Source organism: Natrix helvetica, assembly GCF_964273705.1.
Source record: "Natrix helvetica genome assembly, chromosome: 9".
In the NCBI taxonomy this organism is placed as follows: Eukaryota; Metazoa; Chordata; class Lepidosauria; order Squamata; family Natricidae; genus Natrix; species Natrix helvetica.
In genome coordinates, this window is record NC_138560.1 from 15,546,705 (window position 1) to 15,574,695 (window position 27,991).

General features: G+C 42.0%; 1 protein-coding gene across 4 annotated transcripts; it reads left to right on the forward strand.

Annotated features, from left to right (window-relative positions):
• Nucleotides 1-1,373: 1,373 nt before the first annotated feature.
• UBXN11 (UBX domain protein 11) lies at nucleotides 1,374-25,894 on the forward strand. Of its 4 annotated transcripts, none has more exons than XM_081961955.1 (15): nucleotides 1,374-1,504; nucleotides 3,307-3,404; nucleotides 4,275-4,312; nucleotides 5,191-5,301; nucleotides 6,109-6,209; nucleotides 7,742-7,796; nucleotides 8,125-8,207; nucleotides 9,435-9,549; nucleotides 11,157-11,374; nucleotides 14,851-14,928; nucleotides 20,511-20,631; nucleotides 21,086-21,189; nucleotides 21,459-21,529; nucleotides 23,031-23,177; nucleotides 23,995-25,894. In XM_081961955.1, the coding sequence occupies exons 2-15, from the start codon at nucleotides 3,340-3,342 to the stop codon at nucleotides 24,146-24,148; spliced, it is 1,461 nt and encodes a 486-aa protein (XP_081818081.1). In that variant the 5' UTR covers nucleotides 1,374-1,504; nucleotides 3,307-3,339; the 3' UTR covers nucleotides 24,149-25,894. The 4 variants fall into 4 exon arrangements, with proteins under 4 accessions (XP_081818081.1, XP_081818083.1, XP_081818082.1 ...); XM_081961957.1 differs by having other exon boundaries at nucleotides 20,541-20,631; XM_081961956.1 differs by having other exon boundaries at nucleotides 8,125-8,192.
• Nucleotides 25,895-27,991: the final 2,097 nt, after the last annotated feature.

The following is a 27,991-nucleotide window of genomic DNA, read 5'->3' on the forward strand; positions in this document are numbered from 1 at the left end:
CTTTACAGCTCTCTCTAAGTGGTTTACAGGGTCAGCCTCTTGCCCCCAACAATCTGGTCCTCATTTTACCAACCTCAGAAGGATGGAAGGCTGAGTCAACCTTGACCCGGTCAGGATTGAACTCCTGGGGTAAGCAGTGAGTTAGCCCTGCAGTACTGCATTCTAACCACTGCTCCACCATGGCTCTTTGTGATTGTTGCAGTCTCCTGGGGATCTATTTATGATAGTTGTAGTCTCCTGGGGTCATGTGATCTCCATCCAAAGTGGCTTCTGACAAGCAAAGTGAAAGAAGGGATTGGAGTCTATGGACAGCCAAGAAAACAAACTGATGAATCATAGGACAAATCAGTTCAGTTGTCACTCCAAGGACGCACGAGCAGGCTATTTTTGTGCTACTTCGAAAGACCCAGCCCTCTGGAAAATGGTCCAGGGCTGGGAAAGGTAAAAGGAAACAGAAGAGGGTGACCAGCAGCAAGACGGAGATACTCAGTGGGGGCGGGGGCACCTTTGGAGAACCCAAAGGATCACCTCGGCAACATATGACCTTAGAGCAAACCTATCCCTCTGGTTGTGAAGAGCCCACAATGACTTGATGGCACATTATCAATCCACAGCATCCATACACACACACACACACACACACACACACACACATGTTCACTCATCCATTTGATAATTTATCCATTTCATAAGCTATCCATTAATTTATCTATATGATAAGCTATCAATTTGATAGCTTATTAGTAACCTTGACTATCACTAAGTGTTGTATCTTTTTATTCTTGCTGAATGTATCTTTATTCTCCTTATGTACACTGAGAGCATCTGCACCAAAGACAAATTTCTTGTGTATCTTGGCCAATAAAGAATTCTGTTCTATTCCTTTCCTTTCCTTTCCTTTCCTTTCCTTTCCATTCCATTCTATTCCATTCCATTCTATTCTACAATGTGTTTTTTCTATTCTATTCTATTCTATTCTATTCTATTCTATTCTATTCTATTCTATTCTTCGTTCCATATTCTATTCTATTCTATTCTATTCTATTCTACAGTCTGTTTATTTTCTTCTCTTCTCTTCGGAAGGGGACAGATCGCGTCTAGGGCTGCATTGATTTTTCTCCCCCACCCCCTCTGAAAACAATGCAACGACGGAGATACAAGAGGTGCGAGAGATGGAGCCTCCGTTCGCGCAACTCTGCCTGGACTCTGCAAGAAAAAAATTACATAAAAAAGAAGAAGCTGAATCCCTATGGAGATTCTCAATCATCCAGGCCGTGGTTGTCCCAAAGACGCGAAGGAAGATGTTAAAGAAAAACTGAACGGAGAAAATCCAAGTTGCCTTTTGAAAAAGCACTTTTTGAAAAGTCCAGCTGAACAGGGAAGGCGGCTGACCGCGCTTGGAATGTGGGGAAATGTAGTCTCGGGAGCTGCAGCTGGGGCGGTAGCCTAGGCAACCGCCGGTAAACAAGATGGCGGCGCCTCTCTGAAGCCTCCGGAGGGGACGGTGAGTCCAGGCTGGCAGCGGGAGACCCCCCCCCCACTCCTCCCCCCGGCCCTCGTTTTCCCACCTGTCCTTGATGAGGCTGCCTCGTTCCGACGAAAGCCCTTCAGAAAACTCCCCGGCGCCTCCCCAAACTAGCGGGGCACGTTGGTTTTCTCATCCCAGCGAGGTGGCTTCCAAGTTTTGAAGACCAATGTTGTTGAGGGCAAGAGGGATGGGGACAAATTTAATTGGGGGTGGATGGGGGGAGATGGCGATATTCCAACGGGCCATGGCTGAAAAGGGTCTCCTCTGGGCCTTGGGCGGGTGTGTGTGTTGGACTATTTATTTATTTTATTTATTATTTTATTTATTATTTTATTTATTATTCTATTTATTATTTTATTTTATTTATTTTTTTATTTATTTTATTTATTTTATTTATTTTATTTATTTTATTTATTTTATTTATTTTATTTATTTTATTTATTTTATTTATTTTATTATTTATTTTATTTATTCAATTTATAGGCCGCACCCTCTCCCCAAAGGGACTATTTTATTTATTTATTTTATTTTTCAAACATGTAAAAGATAACAGGAATAAGTATAAACCTGAATAAGAAGACAGGAAATGGGTACCAATAAATGGGGACAGTAGGACAGGGACGGTAGGCCCGCTTTACAGACCTCTTAAGAATGGGGTGAGGTCTACCGAATTGACTTTTAATGTGTACCTCTTGAAGGCACCCAATGTCCATATTCAATTTTTTGTAATTTTATCAAGGTTTGTCTTTTTTTTCCGGGTGAGTTTATTTATTGAAAGCATCTTGATTTCTCCTTCCATTTCACTGTTTATATACAGTCCTCAATTTTCTCGTAGTCCTTTTCTCTATTCTTGTTCTGTTTGTTCCCTTTCTTGTTTCTTTCCTTCTCCTCGTTCTGCCTCCTTATCTTCTATTAGCTGCTCTTCTTGACTTCTACTTTCTGCCTCCTCCCTCCTCTCTTGTTCTTCCTCAATTGTGAAGTGGTGTTCGAAGAACTCATCTAATGTATCCAACGTAAACTTTTTTTCCTGCCAAGTGATCATAATTCCCTCTGGAATGAGCCATCTGAACATTACATTGTATTTTATTAATTGTGAGGTCAACAGTAGACAGTTTTAGGTTAAAATTTGGGGATGTAACAACGGAGTCAGGTAGAGCATTCCAGGCGTTGACCGCTCTGTTGCTGAAGTATTTTCTGCAATAAAGTTTGGAGCGATTAACCTTGAGTTTGTATCTATTGGTGTGTATTGTTGTGGTTGAAGATGAAGAAGACATTGACAGGTAGGACGTTGTAGTGGATAATTTTGTGAACTACGTTAAGGTCAGACCGTAGGCGGCATAGTTCCAGGTTGTCCAAGCCCAAAATTTCGAGCCTGGTGGCATAAGGGATTCTATTGTGAGCAGAGGAGTGGAGTACTCTTCTTGTGAAATACCTCTGGACCTGCTCAATTGTATTAAAGTCCGATATGTAGTGTGGATTCCAGGCAGACGAGCTGTATTTGAGGATTGGTCTGGTTTTTTATACCCAAGTTTGCAGTACAATGTTACCGGAGAAGCTTCGCAAAATTAGGTTAACATGTTTATCTTGTGCAAAAACAATTATGCTTCAGGATTGCCCGGCACTACTGTTAACTCTTTTGCATTCCAGTGTGTATTCATGTGGTGTAATCATGATATACTTTACCTGAGGATATTTTTGCTGTTTTGAACAAATTGAGTATAATTTTACATGATGGTCTCCAAAGGTAAAGCATTTTTTTACCTCTTTTCTCTACCTAGGAATTAAAACCGTGTTCAAGAAACAAAAAAAAAATGTCATCTCCCTTCTCTTCTCTCAGCAAGATTCGTAGAATGCCACTTCAGTTGCAGCCAACAGAGTAAGTGAGGCAGGGGTGGGCTGCTGGGGGTTCGCAGGGGTCTAACTAAGATTCTGTGCAGTTTTGAGAACCCACAAATCCCACTTCTGGCTGGCCCCGCCCACCCCTCCCAGGAGTCCATCATTTTGGATGCAGGTGAGTGCAGGGCATGCACGGAGGCTTGGGGAGGGCAAAAACTGGGCCTACCGGAAGTTCGAGAAGGTCGGAAACGAGGGCCTCCGGAGCATGGGGAGGCCGTTTTCACCCTTCCGGAGGCTCAAGAAAAGCCTCTGGAGCCTGGGGAAGGCAAAAATGCCCCCTCCCCCGGCGTGGTGCAGGTCAACTAAGCCACACCCACCATGACCGCACCCACCCAGCAACTGGGCAACTGGGCAACTGGGCAGAGAACCCCTTGCTAAAAATTTTGGAGCCCACCCCTGAAGTGATTGGAGGAAATCATCTAAATCTGTGGTGGAAAAAATCTGATAGTTTTGCTTCTGAATATCACAATAGATGGATGTTTGAATGACTAAAATTGCCCTTAAACTTCTTCCAGTATTGAGAGCATTAAATAGGAGAATTTAAATGCTTCTAATGCACTTAGTTTTATTCAGATTTACTACACTTTGAAACGATTAGTCATAACGCTTTATATATTTTTATTTCTTCCTATTTTAATGTGATTTATTCATACAGGAAATCCTGAGTTCTTGTCTGAGTTATGCATATGGTCTAACCTCCTTAAAAAGAAGAACTAAAATGTTCCAAAGTATAATTTGCATGGCAACCTTTCAAACATGATTGAAAACGTGATACATTGACATGATAATTTGAATGAATTTTCCTCTTTATTTTTTTTAATTGTTTCTCCCATTTGTTTCTGGATTTTAGGAAAAAACCAGGACCACTCCCGATAAATATCCAGAATGGTAAATTAACAAAGCTTCATACCTTTTATTGTAAAAACTGGTTGTGAACATTGTAAGTTTTTCTTATAGTTTAATGATCCATAGGAATATTTTCACATCCCAGATATTCATAAAACATGCTTGTGTTTAAATACCATATTGTTAATGTTATTTATATTTCCATAAAGATTTTAAAAATCTACCAGCAAACAATCAAACTATATAATGCTATGAAAATAACCTTTGGGGAAGTGGTGGGATTCAAAAATTGTTTAACTATCGGTTCTATGGGTGTGGCTTAATGGGTGTGGCATGTCTTGGTGGGTGTGGCATGGCTTGGGTGAGGCAGAGAATAGATGGGGGCGGGGCCAGTCAGAGGTGGCATTTATTGATTCTCCGAACTACTCAAAATTTCCGCTCCCGGTTCTCCAGAACTGGTCAGAACCTGCTGAATACCACCTCTGCTTTGGGGCATATAGAGGAAATATGGAACTAAGAAAGAGCTGCTTAATGTGCAATTAATGTGATCTGATTGTCTTTTACAGCCATATAGATGACAATTAGCAAAATACGGTAGATGCAATTAATCAATGCTGTTTTAATGTGTTACACAGTTATCCTGGGAAAAAGGATCTGCTTTGAATCAGTCTTTCACTGTTATTTCAGTCTATCTGGGAAAACGAAGCAATTGATAACATGTGGCAATAGATATTTCTTTCTAAACAATGGAGTCCTTGGTGCTTTCTGAGCTTGGTTGTTTTATTGCAGATGTTTCCTTACCCAACTAGATAGCATCATCAGTGCTGAAAGAGTGTGGGGTTCTCTCTCTCTCAACAAGCAGAATAAGGAGAATATCATAGGTTTGCTTTTGATAATAGTGTAATTCCTTTGATTCACAGAAGATGAAGCTGCTATGATGGATGAAATACTAGGGCCAGGAGCTCAAATTCCAGTACAAATTAATTTGCCTTCTTGCTCAAATGGAGCTACACCACAATCAACCATTCTTGGTATGAGTTAAAGAATTGGACATAGAATTATGTAACTGTACTGGGACGTGGTGGCTCAGTGGCTAAGACGCTGAGCTTGTCGATCAGAAGGGCCGGCAGTTTGGTGGTTCAAATCCCTAGCGCCGCATAACGGAGTGAGCTCCCGTTACTTGTCCCAGCTTCTGCCAACCTAGCAGTTCGAAAGCACGTAAAAATGCAAGTAGGAAAATAGGGACCACCTTTGGTAACAGCGTTCCATGCGCCTTCGGCATTTAGTCATGCCGGCCACATGACCATGGAGATGTCTTCGGACAGCTCTGGCTCTTTGGCTTTGAAACAGAGATGAGCACTGCCCCCTAGAGTCAGGAACAACTAGCACATATGTGCGAGGGGAACCTTTTCCTTTACCTTTACTTACTGGGTAATGCTAAGCATTAGCCACACAGTTTCACTTTGGAATGAGTAAGAGTAAGTGTAATCATAATTCACTATACAGTTTAAAAAGCTGACTCAGACTTAATGTGACCCATGTTCCTGCACTAAGAATACTTTGATTCCTTATAGATTTGAATCAGAATTTGGATTCTTAAAAGCCTCAGTTTTGGGTATAGAATAAAACCAATAAGCAGCCCCTTTCTCTGAAATCAGATAGCTTCTCCTCACCAAAGTGGAGATAGTGCCATAGATAAAGAGCCAATGCAGGCAACCTAGCCAATCTTCCGGAAGTATGCCCCATTTTTGAACAATACAAAGTGCCATTAAACCGATTGCTAGCACGAAGGTTCACCTCCAGATTGTCCTCATATTCTGCTGATTTCATGTCTTCAGGAAACGCTCCGAGTGACATGGAGTTGATGACTTCTATGATGCAGAAGATTGCCTCTTTGGAGCAAAAAGTCAAGAGCCAAACACAAGCCATCCAAGAGAAGGTGACAACACAACCAGTGCAGGAATTGCCCTTGAACTTTTCATAACGGTTCAGAGTGGAAACTCTTGAAATTTTGTCACGATTTTACTTGCCATTTTGTTATTTTTAATTTTTTATGCTATTTTTTTAGGTCAGCTTGTAATAGATATCTCATTAGGATAAACAGCAAAATTAAGTAGAGTCATAATTACAAATAGTACAAAACAAGTAATATATTGTTCTAAAATTCTAAAATTGTTCTAACTTCCTGACAGTTAGGACAATTAATCAGTGGAACAGAAGTTGCCTCCAGAAGTTGTGAATGCCCCAACACTGGAAGTCTTTAAGAAGATGTTGGATAGCCATTTGTCTGAAACGGTATAGGGTTTCCTGCCTAGGCAGGGGGTTGGACTAGAAGACCTCCAAGGTCCCTTCCAACTCTGCTATTGTATTGTATTGTATAATAAGACCAAAACAACACATTAAAAAACACCAGAGGATAATAAATGTAGAGAATTTTGGCACAAGATATGCAAAGAAATTTAAAAGATACAATAAAAAACCCAGTATGGTAATTGCTGTTACATTGGTATGTTTGGAGTTAATACTCAGAAATGTCTTCTTAGGGAAGATTGCAGTCTTAAAAGCTGAATAGAAATACTTGAAGAGAGATACAGATAGTTCCTTGACTTATGACTGTAATTGGGGCCAGAAATTTGGTTTTACGTTGTTATGGTTATAAGTCGAGGCACCACATAACCAGAAGTACATTTTTGATTATTATTTTTTGCAGTAATTGTTAAACAAACCTGGTGGGTGATCAGTGAATGGGGTGGGATGGGGTTGTTAAATAAATATGGAGGTTGTTAAGTGAACAGGGAGATTGTTAAGCAAGTGAGGCAGTTGTTAAGCGAACAAGGTTTTGCCATCAACTGTCAAAAAGCATTGTGAATCAGTTACATGGCCATGCCTGGTTTTAAAGCTGGCTGTATAAGAGCAGACAGAAATTAGGGGGTGCAGTTATACATATCATTAGCTTACAATTCTTAGGTGTCCACAAATGCTCCAAGTCCAACCCTACCACTTGAATTTCTTTGACCATTATTAAGCACCCTTTTAGCAGGGGTCATTAGTTGATCTGATTCTTGTGTGTAGGCTCGAATGAATCCGAAATGTCTTTGAATATTAGTAGCTCAGATTGGTAGTTATATTGTTGGTTTGAGCTCTGAAATTGGCGGGTTGGTTGCAATGGGGATGAAACGTTTGCAACCAAATCGCCAAGCTCGGAGCTCAAATCAACAACGTTGAATAAATCTTTTATGCTGCAACTTAATGTATGGGTCCTGATCTTTTGCGCTCTCAGGAGAAACAGAAATAATTAAGAGTAGGAGAGTTTTTCCAGTGCAGATAATACCGCCAGTTGAAAATAGATAGGGGACTAATGTGCTTTCCAAGTTTCAGAAAATTGCCTGGCTCTATGTCTGTAATAATCAAGTTTAAGTTTGCATTAATACAAAAAGCAACTTGTTTTGGCCTTTGCTTTTCGGTTGGCAGAATAAGAAGATCAGAGACCTTGAGGAGCAGATCAAAGCGCTTCAGAGGAGAACAGGTAACATCACATATACCCTTCCTTTTCCTTTAGTCCTCAACAGCAGGCAGTGACAATGTCTTGGCGAAGATGGGAAATGCGAAACAAGAGACCGTATCCCATCCTTAGCATTAAGAAAGAGATGGATTTTAAGACTTTGCAGACTACTAAGATCTGCAACTGATGTGGAAAAATAATATGAAGGATATACTGTATATCCCAAAGTAGATTTGTCTTATTTTCTGTCCTGAATCAGAACATTTATTGATTTTTCATTTGGCATAGTTTGATATATATATATATAAAAGAAATTCCAAATTCTTTTTTTCTTCTTTTTGCCTCCCTATAGAAAAAATGTCATCAGGGTCAACCCGAGTTGAGGAACTGGAAATGTTATGCCTTCAGCTGCAACGTCAGGTTTGGGAAATGGAGGTTAGCTACCTGTACATAATGGAAAGGAATAAAAATTTTCCTCTAGGAATCCGAGCTTTTTCATGAATTCAAGGAAAACTTGACAGTTGTGGAACTGAAAAACTACAGTGTGTCTAATGCAAACAGTAGTGGAAAGAAGATGGGACACAAACACAAACACCACCCTTTATGCCAGGGGTGTCAAACTCGATTTCATTGAGGGCTGCATCAAGGTTGTGTTTGACCTTGGGGGGGGGGGGGGTGCAGGGTGTGTGTATGGCCAGAGTGGGTGTGTTCAGTTCAACATCACTCATGTCTGTGGTGACCCGAATACTCTGCCAGTGAAAACGGACTCCCGAGCTCCATTTTTGGCTGCGATAGCCTCCTGCAATGCTCTGCCAGCAAAAATGGAGCTTGGGAAGATTATGTGCGCCTTCCAGAAGTCTGTTTTCACTGGCAGAGGCACCATGGGCTGGTTTTTCACTGCTTCCAGGGTGGCCCCGCGGGCCAAATCTAGGCCCCTGAGGGTTGGATATGGCCCCCGGGCAGGGGTGGGCTGTTACAGGTTCACCAGGGTTTGGGAGAACCCATAGCTGATGTTATGGCCAGTTCAGAGACCTCCAAATCCCACCCCTGGCTGGTCCCTCCCACCTCTCCCCTCCTAGGAGTCTCCACACGGCCTGTTTTGGATGCGAGGTAAATGCAGGGTCTGAGCGGAGGCTCGGGGAGGGAGAAAAATGGGCCTCCCAGAAGTTCCAGAAGTCCATTTCTGGTCCGTTTCCAGCCTCCAGAGGGCCTCTAGAGCCTGGGGGAGGCAAAAACGGCGCTCCGCCATGGTGAAGGAGGCCGACTAGGCCACGCCCATCCAGCAACTGAGCAGAGAACCTGTTGCTGAAATTTTTGAAGCCCTCCCCTGTCCCTGGGCCTTGAGTTTGACACCTCTTCTTTATGCCTTTCTCTGTTGCTATTAAGAAGGGACCGGAGGGACTCTGCATCTGCAGGCATGGCTTTGTGTCAGGACTTCCTTCCCAAACAACATTTTAAAATGTATTAAAATTCCCTGGTTAAAAGTGGCCTTGGTTGACTTGCAGGAAAATTAGTAATTTCAAAATTTAACCCTCTTAGTTTTCCTATTCCATCTTGGAATGTAAATATTTTGTCATTGCAGATAAAAAGATTAATGTGCCAAGTAAATAAATACTGTCCATTTTCTTGTCCTCTGAATTTTCTATTCCCTCTCCCATGAAGCGGTTTTTGAATGACTATGGATTGATCTGGGTCGGGGAAGACTCAGATTCTTTGAGAGATCTGGAGTCACGAGAGGAAGAAGAGAGACTGACATCAAGAACCTTTTGGAAACCAGGTTAGCTGGGACGAATGACTGTCATTTTTAAGAAGCATGAAAATATACTTCATCTTTTATTTTAATCTCATTTCTCCCCTTTCTCTATTGATTTTATGAATAACGAAAGGGATGTTATCAGGTTTTTGAAAGAGGAAACAGTCTTTCTTTCTTTGCAAAATTTCTTAAAGTAGCTATGTATTTCGATATCTTCTCCCCATCAATGTTCATTATATAATCCTGCTTATATGGCTATAAGGTAAAGGTAAAGGTTCCCCTCCCACATATGTGCTAGTCATTCCCAATTCTAGAGGGCGGTGCTCATCTCCGTTTCAAAGCCGAAGAGCCAGCGCTGTCCGAAGACATCTCCGTGGTCATGTGGCCGGCATGACTAAATGCCAAAGGAGTATGGAACGCTGTTACCTTCCCACCAAAGGTGGTCCCTATTTTTCTACTTGCATTTTCTACATGCTTTCAAACTGCTAGGTTGGCAGAAGCTGGGACATGTAATGGGAGCTCACTCTGTTACACAGCGCTAGGGATTCGAATCTTCGAACCCCTGACCTTTCATCGACAAGCTCATCGTCTTTGCCTCTGAGCCACCGAGTCCCTTTTACAGATATTTTATAGATATGTCTTTTATAGATATGCCTGTAAAGATTCTCAATTATCCAGGTTGTGTTTGTCCCAGAGATGTTTTCAAAAAGCAACTGGACATCCTCAGGTTTTTTCCTTGAAGACATTTTGCTTCTCATCCAAGAAGCCTCCTCAGTTCTGACTGAACGGTGATATTCAGTCAGAACTGAAGAAGCTTCTTGGATGAGTAGCAAAATGTCTTCAAGGAAACTTCCACCCCCAAGAATGTCCAGTTTCTTGTTGAAAAGTCCCTTTGGGACAGTCCTAATTAGATAGCTAGACGTGATAACAAATAGCAAGGCTTTCTGGTAGGTCTTGGAAGAAAGCTTTTATTGACTGCTCTTATCAAAGCTGATTTATTTTATATATTAGGAAAGAAAAATTGGCCTTTTTAGTCTTCGGGAAATTGTTCCACTCATTCTTCTATTCAGATGAGTTTGGAAATTCTTCTACTTATTCCTGAATATTAAATATTTTATTTTTGTTATTTATAATTCAATTGAATGCTGTGTATTTTAATTATATACTTGTAATTATATTGCAGATCATTTGGAGGAGGCTTTGCAGTGAGAATTACTGTAGAAATTTAAAAGATATTTTTAAAAGCCACAAACATAGACTCTGCTACGTATTTCTCCCTAGGGGGGAAATCACTATACTGATAGCAAAAGATGAGAAGCTTATCAGATCAAGCAATGCCTTTGTTATAGAAATGCAGATAATAACATTCCATTTGTTTGCCACCATCCACTAAACTAGTGCCCCCCGCCCCCACCCCCAGGTGTATTTAACCACAATTCCCAGAATTCCTGTCAGAAGGGCATCTGGAGGATATCACATTTGGGATAGGGAAGGTTTTATTGGAATGGTGGTTTTGCTTTAGCAAAGATGCAGTTCGAATACTGAGCTTGCACTAAAATTCAGAACGAAAATTCACGGACTAGAAGATGCCTTATCCTTGCCTTCCCACAGTCCTTTCTCCTTTCATACAGGCGAAGCCATCGTTTCTGAGACCCCAATCCATTTTGATTTGATTTTCAAGAATCTGAAAGATTTGAATGTGCTGGCTGGAGAAGGTGTGTCCCAAATCAAACACACTACAGGTGGAGCTCGTTTGAAGCGCTTGGATTCCATTCCGATCACCTTCTATCAGAACGGGATTGTCATGTTCAAAGGACCTTTCCGGTCATATGAAGATCCTTCCACACAGGTAGGGATCAAGCCGAAATGAAATTGTTGACTAGCAGCTACTCTGAGATTATCTGAGATTATGAGATTTCACAACATGATGTTGTGAAATTTGGGTAATGAAATGTCTGCAAGGAAATTTCCAAACTTACAGAGCACCAAGGACTTCTCTCTTCAGCCCCGAATTAAAAATATTCTCTTCTATTGCAATTTGAGAGTTACTAGTACATGTATAAAATAAGCCTTTCGTGGCAGTAACATTCTCCCGCAACCATTGCCAAGACCTTCCCCTACCTTATATTGTGGCAGAGAATGCAAGAATCTTATCTTTTAGTGCAGTGGTTCTCAACTTGTGGGTCGGGATCCCTATGGGGGTCGAATGACCCTTTCACAGGGGTCGCCTAAGACCATTGGAAAACACATATTTTTGAAAAAATACGGAAAACATAAAATAATTTTATGGTTGGGGGTCACTACAGCATGAACTGTATTAAAGGGTTGCGGCATTAGGAAGGTTGAGACCCACTGTTGGTCATTACATTTGAAAAGACTGATAAGATACAAAGCCGCAAAGATGCAACGTGTTGTGGCTTGCAGCAGCCAGCAGAGCTGGCAGCAGATTCGGACAGTGAGGAGGTTGGGGAGGAAGATGGGCCAGTCCTGGAGTCTGGGGAAGGTTCTGATGAGGGCTCTGTGCCGGAGGCAGAGAGGGAGCCAGGGCCGTCTGACAGTTATCAGCTGCCTTCGGAGTCAGACATCAGTGAAGCAGGTGAACAGCTGGAGCCTGTTCCCAGTGTGCGCATGCGCAAAGTTGCCAGGTGAAGGAAACAGCTAAAGAGTAGGGGTCAACTTGGGAGTAAGGCCGCAGGTAGACGATGAACGGCCCCTCCCAGAGGAAATAAAAGAGGAGCGAAGGGGGAGTGGAGTTTGCAGGAGACCCTTATTTTGCTTAATTGGTTCGTGACTCTCCGAGCCTCCTTGCCAAGTTTTGCAAATATCAGCCTGTCAGCTCTCAGAGCCAGATAAGGTCCGTGACTGTAAATCCTCCCTCTAAGAACTTTGCTGGATGTGAATGAACAGAGTTCACAGTAAATTAATAAAAGAGTTTTTTGTCAGGACAAGGAGTTTGCTTCATGCTCTTGGGAAGGCTGGGTCAGAACACAACATGTAGTTGTCAAACTGATGTGGAACCGCACTTATTCCATGTTGGGCAAAGACATACATCTCTGAAAGTTCAGCCTTGGAATAAGAAGTTTCCAACATAAGTAGTGCATGGTATATAAGAATTCTATAATATTATTGTTAATGATGATGATGAACAGGGTAGAAAGAAAAAGCAAAAGAGAATATGGAACTTGGGCAGGGAAACACGAAAGAAAAAGGAAGCATTGGAGACTCAAAATAGCACAGAAGGGGAAATGGGATAATAAGCTATGGAGAAGTTATTGAGAAGAATATTGAATTAGTAACTAACCAATTAGAGAAAAGAAAGAAGAAGGATTGCAACTCGAGCGAATTGGGCAACAGAAATATTCAGAAATTAACAGAACAGAATAACAGCACAGGAACCTTGGAGGTCTTCTAGTCCAACCTCCTGCTCAAGTAGGAGACCCCAAACTATTCCAGTCTCTTTTTAAAACCTTCAGTGAGGGAGCACCCACAACTTCTGAAGGCAAGCCATTCCACTGGCTAATTCTTCTCACTGTTAGGAAGTTTCTCCTTAGTTCTAGGTTGCTTCTCTACTTGGTTAGTTTCTACCCACTGCTGCTTGTCCTGCCTTCAGATGGTGGAATATTGGAACACTGTTATCAAGTCACCCTTAGTCCTTCTTTTCATTAGACACAATTCCTGCAACCATTCTTCATACAATTAAGTCTCCAGGCCCTTAATCACCTTAGTTGCTCTTCTCTGCACTTAATTTAAACCAAAAGTGTGCCAACATATCTGCTTGTGAAATTTCAGGGAAATCCTTGGATTAGAAACTGTCATGATGATGAAGTACATATTATCCATTTACTGTATTTTTCGGAGTATACGACACATTTTTACCCCCCCTAAAAGAGCGTGGAAATGTTGGTGCGTCTTATACACCGAATGCAACCATTTTTGGCCTCATGAAGCCCCGCACCCCATTTTTTGCAAAAATTGAGGCGTTTTTGCCTTCCCCCAGCCCCCAGAAGTACTCTGCAGGCTTCAGCAGCGCTGGGGGAAGGCAAAAATGCCCTTGTTTTTTGCAAACAAAAATGGCCCGTTTTCCACCCATTTTTCAAAAAAAGTGTCAGACTTTAGTACTCCAACCATCATGGCTAATATATAAAGTCCAAGTGTTGAAGAACATGAAACTGGGGAAGCTCTAATAAGTGGGCACTTCCTGTCTATCTTCCCCCACAGATAACTGTTTCATTGACTTAATGTAGATTCTGTAGTGGGTTTATCTTTGCCAGAAACATACAAGAAGCCTCCCCTGTCTTTGCCAGATGTAAGCTTGTTCTACAATATTACATAAACAGTTGGGATTATGGTTTCACATTTAAATTTTGCAATTAACATTTCACTGAAAGCCAGTTGGATGCAGTGGTTAAAGCACTAAGTTAGAAACCAGAGGCCCAAGAGTTCTAGTCTCACTTCAGGCATGAACCCAGTTAGGTGACTTTGGGTCAATTTCTTTCTTTCTTAATTATTATTAGACTTCATTGCTGCCCATTTAGTCAAGGCGACTCTAGGCATCTTACAGCCAAGAAATTAAAAGACCATATAAAACATTAAAACAATAAGTAAGACCCATACAGATTAAAAATTCAGATAAAATTTGATTAACCGTGATGGAAAGGAAGGGAGCAAAATAGGCATATAGTATAATTTTTTTTAAAAATTGAGAAAAGACAAGTGTAATTGGATTGTTGGATTATATATAAATTAAGCCTTTGGTTTCTTAGTGTAATAAACTAAGTGTAATAAAGTACACTCTTGCCTAATCGACAAACTTCAACAGAATAACTCGTCAAGAAACTTGAAAAGACAAATTACAGTGTAGACAGTTGATGAAATAATGTCTCCCAAATAGGTCTCTGTCTAGTCTTTATTAGTTGCTGTAATTGCTGGGCTAGGTAGCTTTCACTCCTTGATGTGCAGTTTCCACCAGGTAGTCAGTAACCAAGGCTAGTTTCAGACCGGGTCATTCATTGGTCTTCTCACTTCCAAGTCTGCATTTTTAAAAATCGTTTGGCTTGTTCTTTTTACCCAGGCCATTCCCTGTCTGCCATTGCTACTAAATTCAGATGGAGTCCACAGAAAATATTGTCCCATTTAATTTCTTTCTTTCTTTTTTTTTAATGGTGGGGAACAATACATATTTTCTGTCTCAAAAACCCTGATAAAAGGGGGGATACATAAACAAATAGATAAGGTGTCAACAGGGAAATAATTGAGTTTTTCTCCATTGCGTTTGCTTGTCACTCTGGGGGAAATCTAATGCGTTGGTTGTGCTTGTGGTTTCAGCGTTGCTTGCGAGATATCATGGACGGCTTTTTCCCTTCTGAACTGCAAAGTCGTTACCCCAATGGTGTCCCATTTCAGGTACCTCTTTACAGCTTCCCGTTTTTGAACTCTTGGTTTCCCGTTTGTCGGAATTGAAAATTCCGAGGTCATAATGTCTACAAAAAGATACTCCACTGCAACTTAATTCTGTGTTAATTCTGTGGTTTTATGATAATAGATCCATACAATCAGCACAGCTTCTATGAGGTTTGTTGAGGTGCATCACTGACCTATGGATGGAATACTTTCTGGTCAAGTTATTGTACCTCATTTCTGTTTCATTCAAACAACAGGCAATTGGTTTTTGTTGGGTTTTCTTTCTCTTTTTTTTGCAAGCTGTGAAAGGTTTTTTTTTTTAAATTATCAGTCGGTTTGAGGAACTGAGAATGCTTGTTGTAACAGAAAGTGGAACAATTTTTCTTCCACAGCCTTCTTTAGATCAGCTTAATTAGCATTTCTGTATTTTTGCTTTAAAGTAACTCTATTAATGATAGGTTTTTTCCCCTTTTCCTTCTTAAGTTTGCATTTCTTTGTTTCATTTTTAAAAACGCCGTTTTATTATAAAAATAAAGATAATAATAAAATTTAAAAACCGTCTAATAGTGGTAGCGGTTTCCACTAATGAAAAGTAAAAGGTATTTTCAGTAGGTAACTACAATGTTTAAGAATACCACTAGATATTTAGATCAAATTCTATTAGAAAAGATAGGTTTTAGGTTTTCATTATGTGACTCAGGGAAGCAACAGAGAAAAAAATACTGGAAACATGAAAAGCACATTGTCTCTCTCTCTCAAAAAAACCCCTCTTTACCAAAGCAATTTACAATAGTCAAAGATCAGAATGTATTTTTTTAAAAGCAATAAATAAAAATATAGTTTAACTAGAGATTATTTGAATAGTTTCTTTAGGAAGAATGGAAAAAAGGTAAACCCACAAGTTGGAGACAGAAAAAGTTAAACAGTAAATTTAAAAAAAAAAGAGAAAAGAGAAGTGCAGTTGAATTGTAGGAATTTGTATAAATTAAGCCTTCAGTTTCTTAGTATAATTAATTTTTGGAGTCTCTGATGATCATCCAAATAGTATCTAGGTTATGTAGATTTACCAAATGCTTACTTTTTTAAAAAGAGTACAGATTGGCAAAGTGCTAGTCTAGCTAAACGTTTGCCAATGCAATAAAGCAAGCAACGTGAAATGTACGGTAATTCCCTTGTTTTATAAAGATCATGATCACAAGGTAGAGACAAATACAATTTTATTTATTGAAATCAAACCCAAAGTCAAAGTAAAATGACATTTGTGTACCCAAACTACAAAAAAGCCTGAAGAGATCCTTTGAAGGCTGTTCATTATATCAAACTCTTGCAAACATTCATTGCTGCTGTCTTACAAAAGCAAGAATGTCAAATTGATCTGGGTTAACTGACAACAACAAAAACGAAGCTTTCCTGCCTGTGTGCGTAAAAGAAATAACATAGCAACATATCTAGGGTGGATTTAACAGAACTGGAGCCACAGGGGGCAAAATTGGCAAGTAATATGTATTTTATTAAACTTCCTACATAGAACGGATGAAGGTAAGTTGCTAAGCTGACTCTAAAGAAGGAACTTTGTTATAGCTAGGCTGTCCCTTTTGTTCCCCGGTGGAGTTTGAAAACAGACCAGTCTCATTTTGTGACCACATTGCTTAGTGACAGTAGTTCTGCTAGTCCCTGGTTACTTTTCTTAAGAAAGAATTGCAGAGGTTGTGACCACAACTTCCAATTTCTTCCCCTTTTCCCCATTGACTTGTTTCATGGAACACCAATGGGGAAGGTTGCAAAACATGATCACATGAGCATGGCATGTTGTAACAGACGGGAGTCTGGGACGGTGGTTAAGTGTTCCCTTTGCAATCACATAGCTGCAGGGGTACTCGGCCCTCCAACCCTCCCACATAAACCAGACAGGAAACAGGACAAAATGAATTCTACATTATTGTAAAGCTACGCAAGCAGTCTTGCAAGGCCCAAGGCCCAAATTTTGCCTCCATTTTTAACTACTTGATTTGTTAGTGCAGATCTTTCCTCAGTTTCTTTCTCGGTTAAGTGGCTGCAGGTTCCTGCCTCTCTTGTCTAATTGCTTCCTTGGCAGCATCTCCTCCTCTCTTTTGTTGTGGCCTGCCAGCGGGGCCAGCGGAGCTGGTGGCAGATTCGGACAGTAAGGAGGTTGGGGAGGAACATGGGCCAGTCCTGGAGCCCGGGGAAGGCTCTGATGAGGGCTCTGTGTTGGAGGCAGAGAGGGGGCCAGGGCCGTCTGACAGTTATCAGCTGCCTTCGGAGTCAGACATCAGTGAGGCAGATGAACAGCTGGGAGCCTGTTCCTGATGTACGCATCCGCAGAGCTGCCAGGAGAAGGGAACAGTTCAAGAACAAGGGCCGACTCGGGAGCAGAGGCACAGGTGGATGGTGAATGGCCCCTCCCATAGGGAATAAAGAGAAGCGAAAGGGGAGTGGAGTTTGCAGGAGACAAGTAGTTCATTTAATTAGTGTGAAGATTTGTTCATGACTCTCCTTGCCAAGTATTTTCTTTTACAGTGTTGTGTTTGGAAGATATCAGCCTGGCAGCTCTCCAAGCCTGATAAGGTCTGTGTTAGATCTTACTCTACAACAGGGGTGTCAAACTCAAGGCCCGGGGCCTGGATCTGGCCCATGGGGTGCTTAGATCCGGCCTGCAGGGTCACCCTGGAAACAGCAGAGGACCAGCCCACGGTGCCTCTGCCAGCAAAAATGCGTGCAGCCCTCCCAAGCTCCGTTTTCATTGGCAGAGTGTTCAGGCCGCCACAGGCACCCCCGACATGAGTGACATCGAGCTGGCAACGCCCACCCACGCCCACCCCCCAAGGTCAAACACAACCCTGATTCGGCCCTCAATGAAATCAAGTTTGACGCCCTACATACAAGATTTGTGTTTCCCATCTCCAAACGGGCAGGAAACCATCCTGTCCATTTTGTTCACAGCAGATTCTGGTATCCCAGAGAAAAACCCCTGGGGGGGGGGGGGTTCCTGTGGTCCTGAAATTCTAGGTAGAATAGAATAGAATAAATTTAATTTGTTAGCCGCTCCCTCTCCAAAAGGACTCGGGGCGGCGTACAATAAAAAACCCATACATATATACATATACATACAATACATATACACATACATACAAACACATACATATACCCGGAGGAGGTAACACTCGTTAAAAGCATATAATAGTAATAATAGAATTAAAAATTAACAATTAAAATACCCTCAGTTAAAATTACAAATTTAAAAAGATTGTCAGGAGCAATGGGATAAAACTATGGTTGAGCCAGGCCAGCTAATTGGAAAAGGTGGGTCTTGAGCTTTACACGGAAGGAGCGGAGATCGGAGGTAATCCTGATGTCAAGGGGGAGGTCATTCCACAGGGCTGGGCCCATCACAGAGAAGGCTCTGCTCCTAGGTGTCGCCCCCCGACACTGTTTAGTGGACGGCACCTGGAGAAGTCCCTCTCTGTGCGAGCGGATTGGTCGCAGGGATGTATGGGGCAGGATGCGATCCCGCAGGTGCCCCATCCTGCCTTCAACTAAGGAAGGCATCTCTTACACCAAAGTAGGAGGGTGGGAGATCTGAAAGAGGTCCTAGGACGTGTCTCATTGAACAAATCTATCCCCCCCCCCCACACACACTTCTTGAAAGAGAATGCAGTACATGAAAGAGACTGCACAATTTTAGACACTCAGCAAGTTTCGGGCGAGGGAGGAAAATTATAAGGCCATTTACGGATGCCCGGAATTTATTTTTGAACTTTCGTGAACCATATTATCAGCTAGAACACAGGTAGAATAAATAAAACACATCCTTTTACTGATCCTTATCATGAGGCAAGCCTCACTGAGGAAGGGTATTTGCCTCCTACCCAAGGGCGGGGGAATTTTATTACATTTTAAAACTTTCATTGTTTAGAGATGGATGGGAAAGTCTTGTTGCAAAAAAGGGAAACGTGAGCCGCTGTTTCTAAAACCAGCCAGTGCGCTAAACCTTGGGCTGCTGACTGCTGAGGAAAACATCTGTCTCTTTAGCAGTTGAGGGTTGGGGTGTGGGCCCTAAAAATGAATGCTTGGTTAGTTCTAGAGAGGAAACACAGACGGGCGGAAGCAGAGAAGGGCAAAGTCAAAGCCAGCCTTCTGGTGCATTCTTGAAATAGACATATTAAACGTTTACCCAGCACCCTCTCCCCAATTCCCCAACCCAATGTCCAATCTGCAATTCCCTAAGGCAGGGGTGTCCAAACTTGGGAACTTTAAGACTTGTGGACTTCAACTCCCAGAATTAGTCCACAAGTCTTAAAGTTCCCAAGTTTGGACACCCCTGCCCTAAGGGGACATATGGGGTGCATCTTCAAAAAGCCTAATCAAGTTGGTATGAGATGGTTGGCCTTGACCAAGTCCAAACACAGGCCACCAGCATGCACAGAAGATGGTGAGAACAAAACTCCCTTCTTCATAAGGCCTCTCCCAAAGTCACGCGATTCTCCATTTACAACTTCCCACAAGCCGTCAATGGGGAAAGCTGGATTTGTTTAATGACCCTGTGAGTCACTTAACAACTGCAGTGAATCGCTTAATAATCAGGGCAACAAAGAGCGTAAAATCAGGTGTGACTCAATTAACCTTCTTGCCTACAATGGAAATTTGAATTCCACTTGTGGTCATAAGTTGAAGACTAGTGGCACGGTACATGATATAATTGGATCGTGGTATCGCTGTTTCAAATGCCTGTCAGATAGTTACTCATTTATGAAATGAAACTTTCTTCTGTTCATAATATCTGGAATATATGCATGGTTTCCCCCGTAAAAGAACATGAGAAAAAAGATAAATGTTCTCTCCACAGTAACTGAAAAATGGAGGTGACCTGTCATTTTGGTATTGATTCTGTTGATTTTATCAGGATTTGGGGTTGTGTAGGACTAGTGAAAGAAAACAGAATTAAGAAATTAATCAAACTTTGAAGAAGTTCTCTTCGCCAGTTTCCCTTACAGCAATCAGCATTCATTTCCAAACATCTGACTCAATTTCAATTGAGTTCAAGGATATTTCTTTAGAGATACGCCTGTAAAGCATCATCATTTCAGTGTTCAAAGATTTATAGTTGCGTGAGAATTAAAATCTAGCGAAATATGATCTGGGAAAGACCAAATGAGAAATCCTTTGTTTTTTTTAATAAATGGAGAAAATGCCTTTCAATTATTTGCACATCTTGATTAGTACTAGACATTTGCCATTGTTGGTTCCTAACACTTCTTATTTCGCATGCATTCTGTAGCTTCCTTTAAAAACCCAATACATTTATTGTGTCATAATGTTCAGTTCATTATGTGCAAAGCAATCCCCTTGTTGGTTTCCTATAATGGGGTGTTATCAGGGATGCTTACATATCTGGTGTCTAAAATGTGGTATTTCCTTTGAATGTTGACAGAAGGAGGAAGAGGTTGTTTCCGTAGCATTTCTTATTGCTGTTGGCATCCAGTCTCATCTGCTTTTTAGTCTAACAGTGACCTCTGGAGTCCGGAATGCAACAGGGTTCTTAACAGCAACCGGGATTTATTCCATAGGTCACCGACAAGAGAGATGTCTTCTTTCAGGAAAGGAAACTGCCAGGGTATTTTCCCGGCTTTGGCCAGGCGGTTGGGCGTTCCAAACCAAGTGGCATAAAGGAGACACATGACATCTCAGGTGATGGTTGGTTTGTTTTTATTCAAATTTATCAGCCACCCAACTCCAGTGGTTTTAAGTGTTTATCGCAGATTCATTTGGACTTCAGCAATTCCAAAAATGCCTTTTGAGTTTAGTGCTACAAATTTTATTTTATTCATTCATTTAGTTAGTTTGTCAAATATGTACAAGAGAACAGATATAAGTATAAACATGGCCATGAACAAAGGAAATGAGTATCTATGTTTGTGTGTTAGATGTATATTCCAATCTTTTTTCAGAAACTCAAGCTGCCATACGTAGTGCTCCCTCTTTCTGTTTCTCATACGATTGTGGCTGGTTTTAATACAACTCAATTTGAGGGGATTTCGCCCAGAACAGAAAGATATTTTAAATTGATTAAAATGAAACCTGAGCATGGCTTTGCCATTGTCTACATAACCCGTAAAGCTTGTGAAACCCTTCCTTTTGACAGGCACCAAGCTCACCCTAGAACAGTTTTTGAACAAACTTCCAAAGTCCCTGGTTCGAGACGGGCAAGTGATAGATATCCGGGAAGATCTTAAAAAGACCCTTCAGGTAAGATGCTCCCCTCTCTAATTGTGCATCCCCCTCTTCAAAGCTCCAAAAAAACGAATAACAACTGAGATCTCAAAAAGCTATTTAGAATTAGAACTAGAATTTAGAATTAGAACAAGCCTTCTTGCTTTTTTTCCCTGAAGAGTTCTAGAAAAGAGTTTTGGATCTTTTGGATCTTGGGTGGGCTGATTGACCCGAAGGGCATCATCTGATTTAACGTCTCTTAGGGCATTCGAACATTGGCCTACATTTCCCCCTTTTGCTTCCAGGGCCTGGATGGAGCACAAAGCCACGAAGTAGTTTTGGTGGAGACGCCCAGCCTTACAGCACTGAGAAAGAGGTAAACAAGCCTCTAGAATGGGGGTGTCAAACTTAATTTCATTGAGGGCCGCATCGGGGTGTGTTTGACCTCAGGGGGCTGGGGTGGGCATGATCAGCTCGACGTCACTCCTGTCAGGGGTGCCTGTGGTGGAGGGAGCTTTCTGCCAGCGAAAACAGGCTCCCGAGCTCCGTTTTCAGCTGCTGCGGCCTCCGGCAACCCTCTGCCAGTGAAAACGGAGCCCCGGGAGGGACGGCACTCCCGAGATCTGTTTTTTTTCCTTTCTTTTTTTTTAAATATCATTTTTATTCAGCATTTTCAAACATTAAAATCACAATTACACATTTACAGCTTTCCGCTATCGGTATTCTTTTTTCTAATTTCTGCTTTTCCATTCTACGGCCTATTATTTCATACATATACCTCCTTGTTTCATGATTATCATTTTTAGAATACATACAACATATACTGTATGCAACATTTACATCTCTATTGATTTCCATTTTACGAGATCCGTTTTCACTGGCAGAGGGTTGCAGGAGGCCGCAGCAACTGAAAACGGAGCTCGGGAGCCTGTTTTCGCTGGCAGAAGCACCGTGGGCCAGTCCTTCACTGTTTCCAGGGTAGCCCCATGGGCCACATCTAGATACCCTGCGGGCCGGATCCGGCCCCCGGGCCTTGAGTTTGACACTCCTAGTCTAGAATCTTAACTGGTTCTTTTCCTCTGAGTGTCTCATCATTGTGGCAGAAATCCAAAATTCAAGTAAGCTGGAATAACATCAGGCACACTTTTTAGCCTTGTTTTGAAGTGCAATCATGAGGTGATGTAGCATGTTTTCTTTATGGAACCCTCTGGGTTATGATTCCGGTGTCTCCAGGATGGATATGATGGATTGCTTGAAACCGTGGAAGGTGTTGTTGCTAGCAAATGTAGATGAAATGGACTTCAATGGATCGGTTTGGAGGTCTGAATCCATCCCCTCCTTATCCCTGATTTTATAAGAACACAACTCTTTGTGTGATATTGCCAAAATCTTTTTTTTTGTGTGTGTGAAAAGAAATGTTAGTCCAAAAGGTGCTTTTTCAGGAGGCCACTGGACTTTCCTCTTTTTTCTTTTAAAGATGTTTCGCTTCTCATCCCAGAAGCTTCTTCAGCTCTCACAGGATAGTAGGGATATAAATATAAAAAATATAAATCCTTCCATTCCCCACTCCCCTGTCAGAGCTGAAGAAGCTTCTGGGATGAGAAGCAAAATGTCTTCAAAAGAAAAAAAACAAACTAAAAAGTCCAGTGGCCTCCTGAAAAAGCACCTTTGGGACAACCGTGACCTGGAATCTCTACAGACTTTAAGAAATGTTAGTGTTCATTTTGGCTTTTTTTCTTCTGTTTTGTACATCATCTCTATCATTTTCAGAGGGCAACTTATATAAATCAATCAATCCAACAAGCAATCCAAACTGAAAGAATTGGGGTCACTCTTAAGAAAGTTTGACTCCATCACCATCTCCCTTTAATTGTTAGACTGGAAGGGAAGCAGCAGACAGAAGGACCTGGCACCAACATTTCAACTCTTCGGATAAAGTCAGAGGATGGAGAGAAGACATACATTGTCAAAATGTCATTCACAGAGACAATTGGAGACTTGCGCCAACATCTTGCTCAGAACAGGTAGGAAGAATGATGGTTCCATCAAAATTTGAGAAGGATGGTCATGGTGACAAACATCAGTTTGAGATTGTGGAAAAACAAGCTCTGCCCCTGTTTTTTGCATTTTGAGCTTAACGTTTGCCAGCTGTAATATTAAGAAATAAAAGAGCCTTGGGAGCATTTATTAACCATAGGTTCAGAGCCATGCCTGAAAGAAACGTGAGTCTCGCGCAGCTTGGTTTATGTTGTTTCTGCATGCTACCAATTTCACTAAATCCTGGCTTCCTCCCACTGCAGTCACAATATTCGGGGCAAATGAGAAATAGTTGTTTGCAAGCCGTAGAAGGAGGCATCTTATTGTGACTTGCTATTTTGGAAAGAAAGGAAGAGGATTTGTTTTCAGCATGAAATCGAGGTGGTAGGATAATGTCCTCTCTTCCCGATTATGATCTGAGCTCTGGTTGGCTGAGATATCATTTGTTCATCATTTGGTTAGGAAGGGCAAGCTTTGATTTGTTGTCAATTCCCTGTGAATGCTTCAGATTCAAGTAGAAATACTTAAGCCTGCTCCTGTCACATCCTGGAACTCACCATCTATCATTTTCAGAGGGCAAGGTATATAAATCAATCAATCCAACAAGCAAATCTGAAAGAATTGGAGGCGCTCTTAAGAAAGTTTGACTCCATTGCCATCTCCCTTGAATTGAATTTTTAAGTTAAAAAAAAAAAACACACCTCTGAATTTCCTAAAACTGAATTCAGTACAGGTCACCGGATTGGAAAAGTTGGGCAGGTGTGAAGTGAACCTGTTTACAATCCCGTTTCTCCTCTTTTCTAGGGGTGAAGCCCTGGAGCCCTACGAGATCCTCAGCACGTTTCCCCTTCGGGTGTATAACGACGAAGCTGTGAGCCTGGAGGAATATGGGCTGGTCCCCAACGCATTCCTCCTGCTGAGGAAAAAGCTCTCTCCCACCAAAGCAGGAGGGGAGTAGCTGTAATGGTTCACAGTAGACAATGCATCAGACTTGGCTGCCGTGTCGTTCAGCTAGGACGTTGTGTGCCTTCTCCTCCTCCTCCTCCAAGGTAGCTGCTCAGGTACGAGCCAAAGATCTAACTGTACGAGAGCAGGTCCGGGACGGAAACAAGTAAAACTTGTAGTTCCAGCTACACAGGTTAGAACTAGCCACTGTGTTCTCCCTGCCCTCCCGCTTGTCGTCCCCCCCCCCCCGCCACAAGTAAACAAGCCAGGGCAAACTAAAGGAATGTTAAAAGGCTTAGATATAGAGCAGTGTTTCTCAAGCTTGGCAACATTAAAGTATGTGGACTTCAACTCCCAGAATCCCCCAGCCTGCCACAGAGCTTTACGCAACACTTTTCTTTCCAATCCTGACAGAGGTAAAGACTTTAGCCTTACTTGCCTCATTCTACCCAGCCCCAAAGGAACTGAAATAAATTGGCCTTTATTACCATTCCTTTAGGAATATCAGTCTATTTCCACAAGGGATGCCAGCTGGCAACTTCTTGAGCACCGTAAAGCTTTTGTAAAACACAATACCCGTGTGGGGCATCACCCCCAGCGAGATAGGCCTTCATTTTCTTTGCACTCCAACAGTTGTAAACCATAAGCGTGAAAGGCGGACATTTCTGGATCCTGTTCTACCCTATAAGGACATCCTGAAAACCATCAAAGGGGATGGGTGGGGGAGAGCTTTCTCTCTGTGGGCAGATTTAATATTTGGAGCAGACAAGTACCTGAAGCAAAGGAGGACCAGAGTGGCCCAACTATTTTTTTTTTCCTGGAAGGGCTATGGCTGCAATGGCTGCGAGCTTCCCTCAGTTGTGCCTCTCTGGATGTCACAAATTCAGCTCCCAACTGCCCCCTACTCCATTGTCTTTTGGTTCTTCCAGCCAGGAGATTATGGGAATAATCAGCATATATCTGAATAGGAGTTGCGTGGGAGTGACCGAGTGCAATAATGCAGCCAGTTCCAGCCAACATCCTTCTCATTGTTTGTCTTGTCGGTCAACAGAAAGCGCTTTTTAATGACTTACCTAACTAAGCCTTTTATTACTCATTGTAGCTGTTAGGTAACACGAAGTATCCAGATAGTTTGTTATGTCCCAAAGTAAGCTTATCTCTTACTGTTGTTGCTAGTTTTGTGCCCACTGGGTCCCATTTTTTTTGAATGGGTTAATTTTCTTGTCTCTTTGTGTTGTCTATTTGGACGAAGACTTGAAGCATTAAGCAAAGGGCACTTCTGTGTCTTTGTAGAGGTTCAAAAGAAGACAGGTTGGATTTCTTCAGCATCCACGTCTCCTGCTGATGCCCAGTCTTTCCTCTCTTGGGGTTTGGACCTTCCAGAATTATAGTAGGGTAGAGGTTGAATTATGCATTACGATCCCCCCCCCCCCCTTGTAGCAGCAGTTCCTTTCAGGCAGTAAGCTAGATGAGTAAATAAAAGGCTTTAATAATTAAAAGCACATTTTGCCAGCAACAGCATCTATAGTGCATGGTGTTATATAAGCCCATGAGCTGTGTGCAATGTCTTTCTGACCAGGAGAAATATTTTACAACATTTACCAGTCCTCCTAAAGGTAATGGTTCCCGTCGCACATATGTGCTAGTTGTTCTCAACTCTAGGGGGCGGTGCTCATCTCCGTTTCAAAACTGAAGAGCCAGCACTGTCCGAAGACGTCTCCCTGGTCATGTGGCTGGCATGACTAAATGCCAAAGGTGCACGGAACGCTGTTCCCTTCCCACCAAAGGTGGTTCCTATTTTTCTGCTTGCATTTTTTACATCCTTTCGAACTGCTAGATTGGCAGAAGCTGGGACTAGTAACGGGAGCTCACTCCATTACGCTGCGCTGGGGATTCAAACCGCTGAACTGCCGACCTTTCTGACCGACAAGTTTGATCAGAAAGTCTTATTGCTGAGCCACCACGTCCTCACCATTCCACCTAAGCCTGCCACAAAGTTGCAGATATGTATTCTTTACGGGAAAGATATGCTAGATCAGTGGTAGTCAACCTGGTCCCTACCGCCCACTAGTGGCCGTTCCAGCTTTCATGGTGGGCGGTAGGGATTTGCTGTAACTCTGCTTTATAAATTTTATAAAGTAAAGTTACTTCCCTACTTTATGAATCACCATTACTGTGGAACCGGTGGCGGTTAGAAAATTTTACTACTAACAGAGATACAAAAGTGGGCGGTAGGTATAAAAAGTGCTAGATGCTTTTTTTCTGAACTTTAAAAATCAGTTTTTGGTGCTACTAAACCACAATTGTTTCAGCACAACTTGCTAACTGCATGCTACACACATAAGATGCTTGCAATCAGCTCAGGCAGTATCTTCCCAGAAAGAGCTGTGGGCTGGACAAATGCTTCATTGTCACCAGAATAGGTCTCTTAATCACTAAAGTTGCTTGTCACCATGGATCCATAAAATTTGACAAATTGGGATAACCCTTTGGGCTATTGATTTGGGGCTGATGGCTGCCGTGTGGGCGTCATCCGGGTTTTTACAGAACAGATGCGGTAAGGCTAATACTCAGTTGAGGGTGACTCTTTAGAATCTGTGAGGGCTAAGAATGCCAGAACAAGCATTTTGCCATTGTTCCCAAGCTGCAAAAAAGCAGTAAGTTGGCTTCTGGTTTTCGAGAACTGGTGCCGATCGCCCTATGTTTAAAAATAATGATATTAGGTTTTCAACCAGGATTTTTAGAAAGTATTCTGTGTGATGCTATTTGGGCCATAAACACACCAAAATATTCCCATTGGACAATGCCCTCATTAATAGTTGTTGTTGTTGTTAGTTGTGAAGTCGTGTCCAACCCATCACAACCCCATGGACAATGTTCCTCCAGGCCCTCCTGTCCTCTACCATCCCCCAGAGTCCATTTAAGCTCACACCGACTGCTTCCATGACTCCATCCAGCCACCTCCTTCTTTGCTGTCCCCTTCTTTCACCCTCAAGTCTTTCCCAGCATGAGGGTCTTCTCCAGTGAGTCCTTCCTTCTCATTAGGTGGCCAAAGTCTTTGAGTTTCCTCTTCAGGATCTGGCCTTCTAAAGAGCACTCAGGGTTGATCTCCTCTAGGACTGGGCACTTTGATCGCCTTGCAGTCCAAGGGACTCACATGAGTCTTCTCCAGCACGCTAGTTCAAAGGCCTCCATTCTTTGGCGCTCAGCCTTTCTTATGATCCAACCTTCACAGCCATACTTTGCAAGTGGGAAAACCAGTTACAAAACATGGCTTTAATTAATGCTCAGTATACCTTAATACAATATGCTCAGCCAAAATTTGCTTAACCGTGGTATACTTAACTGTAGTATCTTAATTGAATTTGCATAACAAGCCAAGCCCACTATGATTTAGGGTTTGGGTTTTGCATATTGTACTCAGATGTGTTTCTCTTCCTCCCCATTTCTCTGCTTGAACAATAGACTCATTCTTCAAGTGTTTATCTGTACTGTAACCAAAGCAGCATTGTGTGCGTACAAGAGGGAGGTTGTAGTAAGCCAATTTCGCCATAGTCCAACTATGTTTTCCACCTACACTTAGTTTGGGTGGGTGAAATGAATAACATGTACCATGAACAAGGGAACTCTTTTTGGCAACTTCTTGCACAACTGTGAAGTACAACAGCAGCTGACATTTTATATCTACTTACTACTTCCTCCTCTCTGGGAGTATGATGCCGATTGGTCCTTAAGGAGGGCAGGATGCATTAAGGTTCTCTTGAGAGATGTATTTATTTCTTTTCCCTTTTGCATTATTTTCACTAAAAGGCAATCTCGCACATTGCTTCGTACTTTGATGCTAGAGAAATGTTGT

Coding starts and splice junctions, on each gene's coding strand:
- UBXN11 (XM_081961955.1), top strand. CDS start 3,340: ATGTCATCTCCCTTCTCTTCTCTCAGCAAGATTCGTAGAATGCCACTT. Junction 5,302..6,108: donor ACCACAATCAACCATTCTTG/GTATGAGTTAAA, acceptor TCATGTCTTCAG/GAAACGCTCCGAGTGACATG. Junction 23,178..23,994: donor CAACATCTTGCTCAGAACAG/GTAGGAAGAATG, acceptor CCTCTTTTCTAG/GGGTGAAGCCCTGGAGCCCT.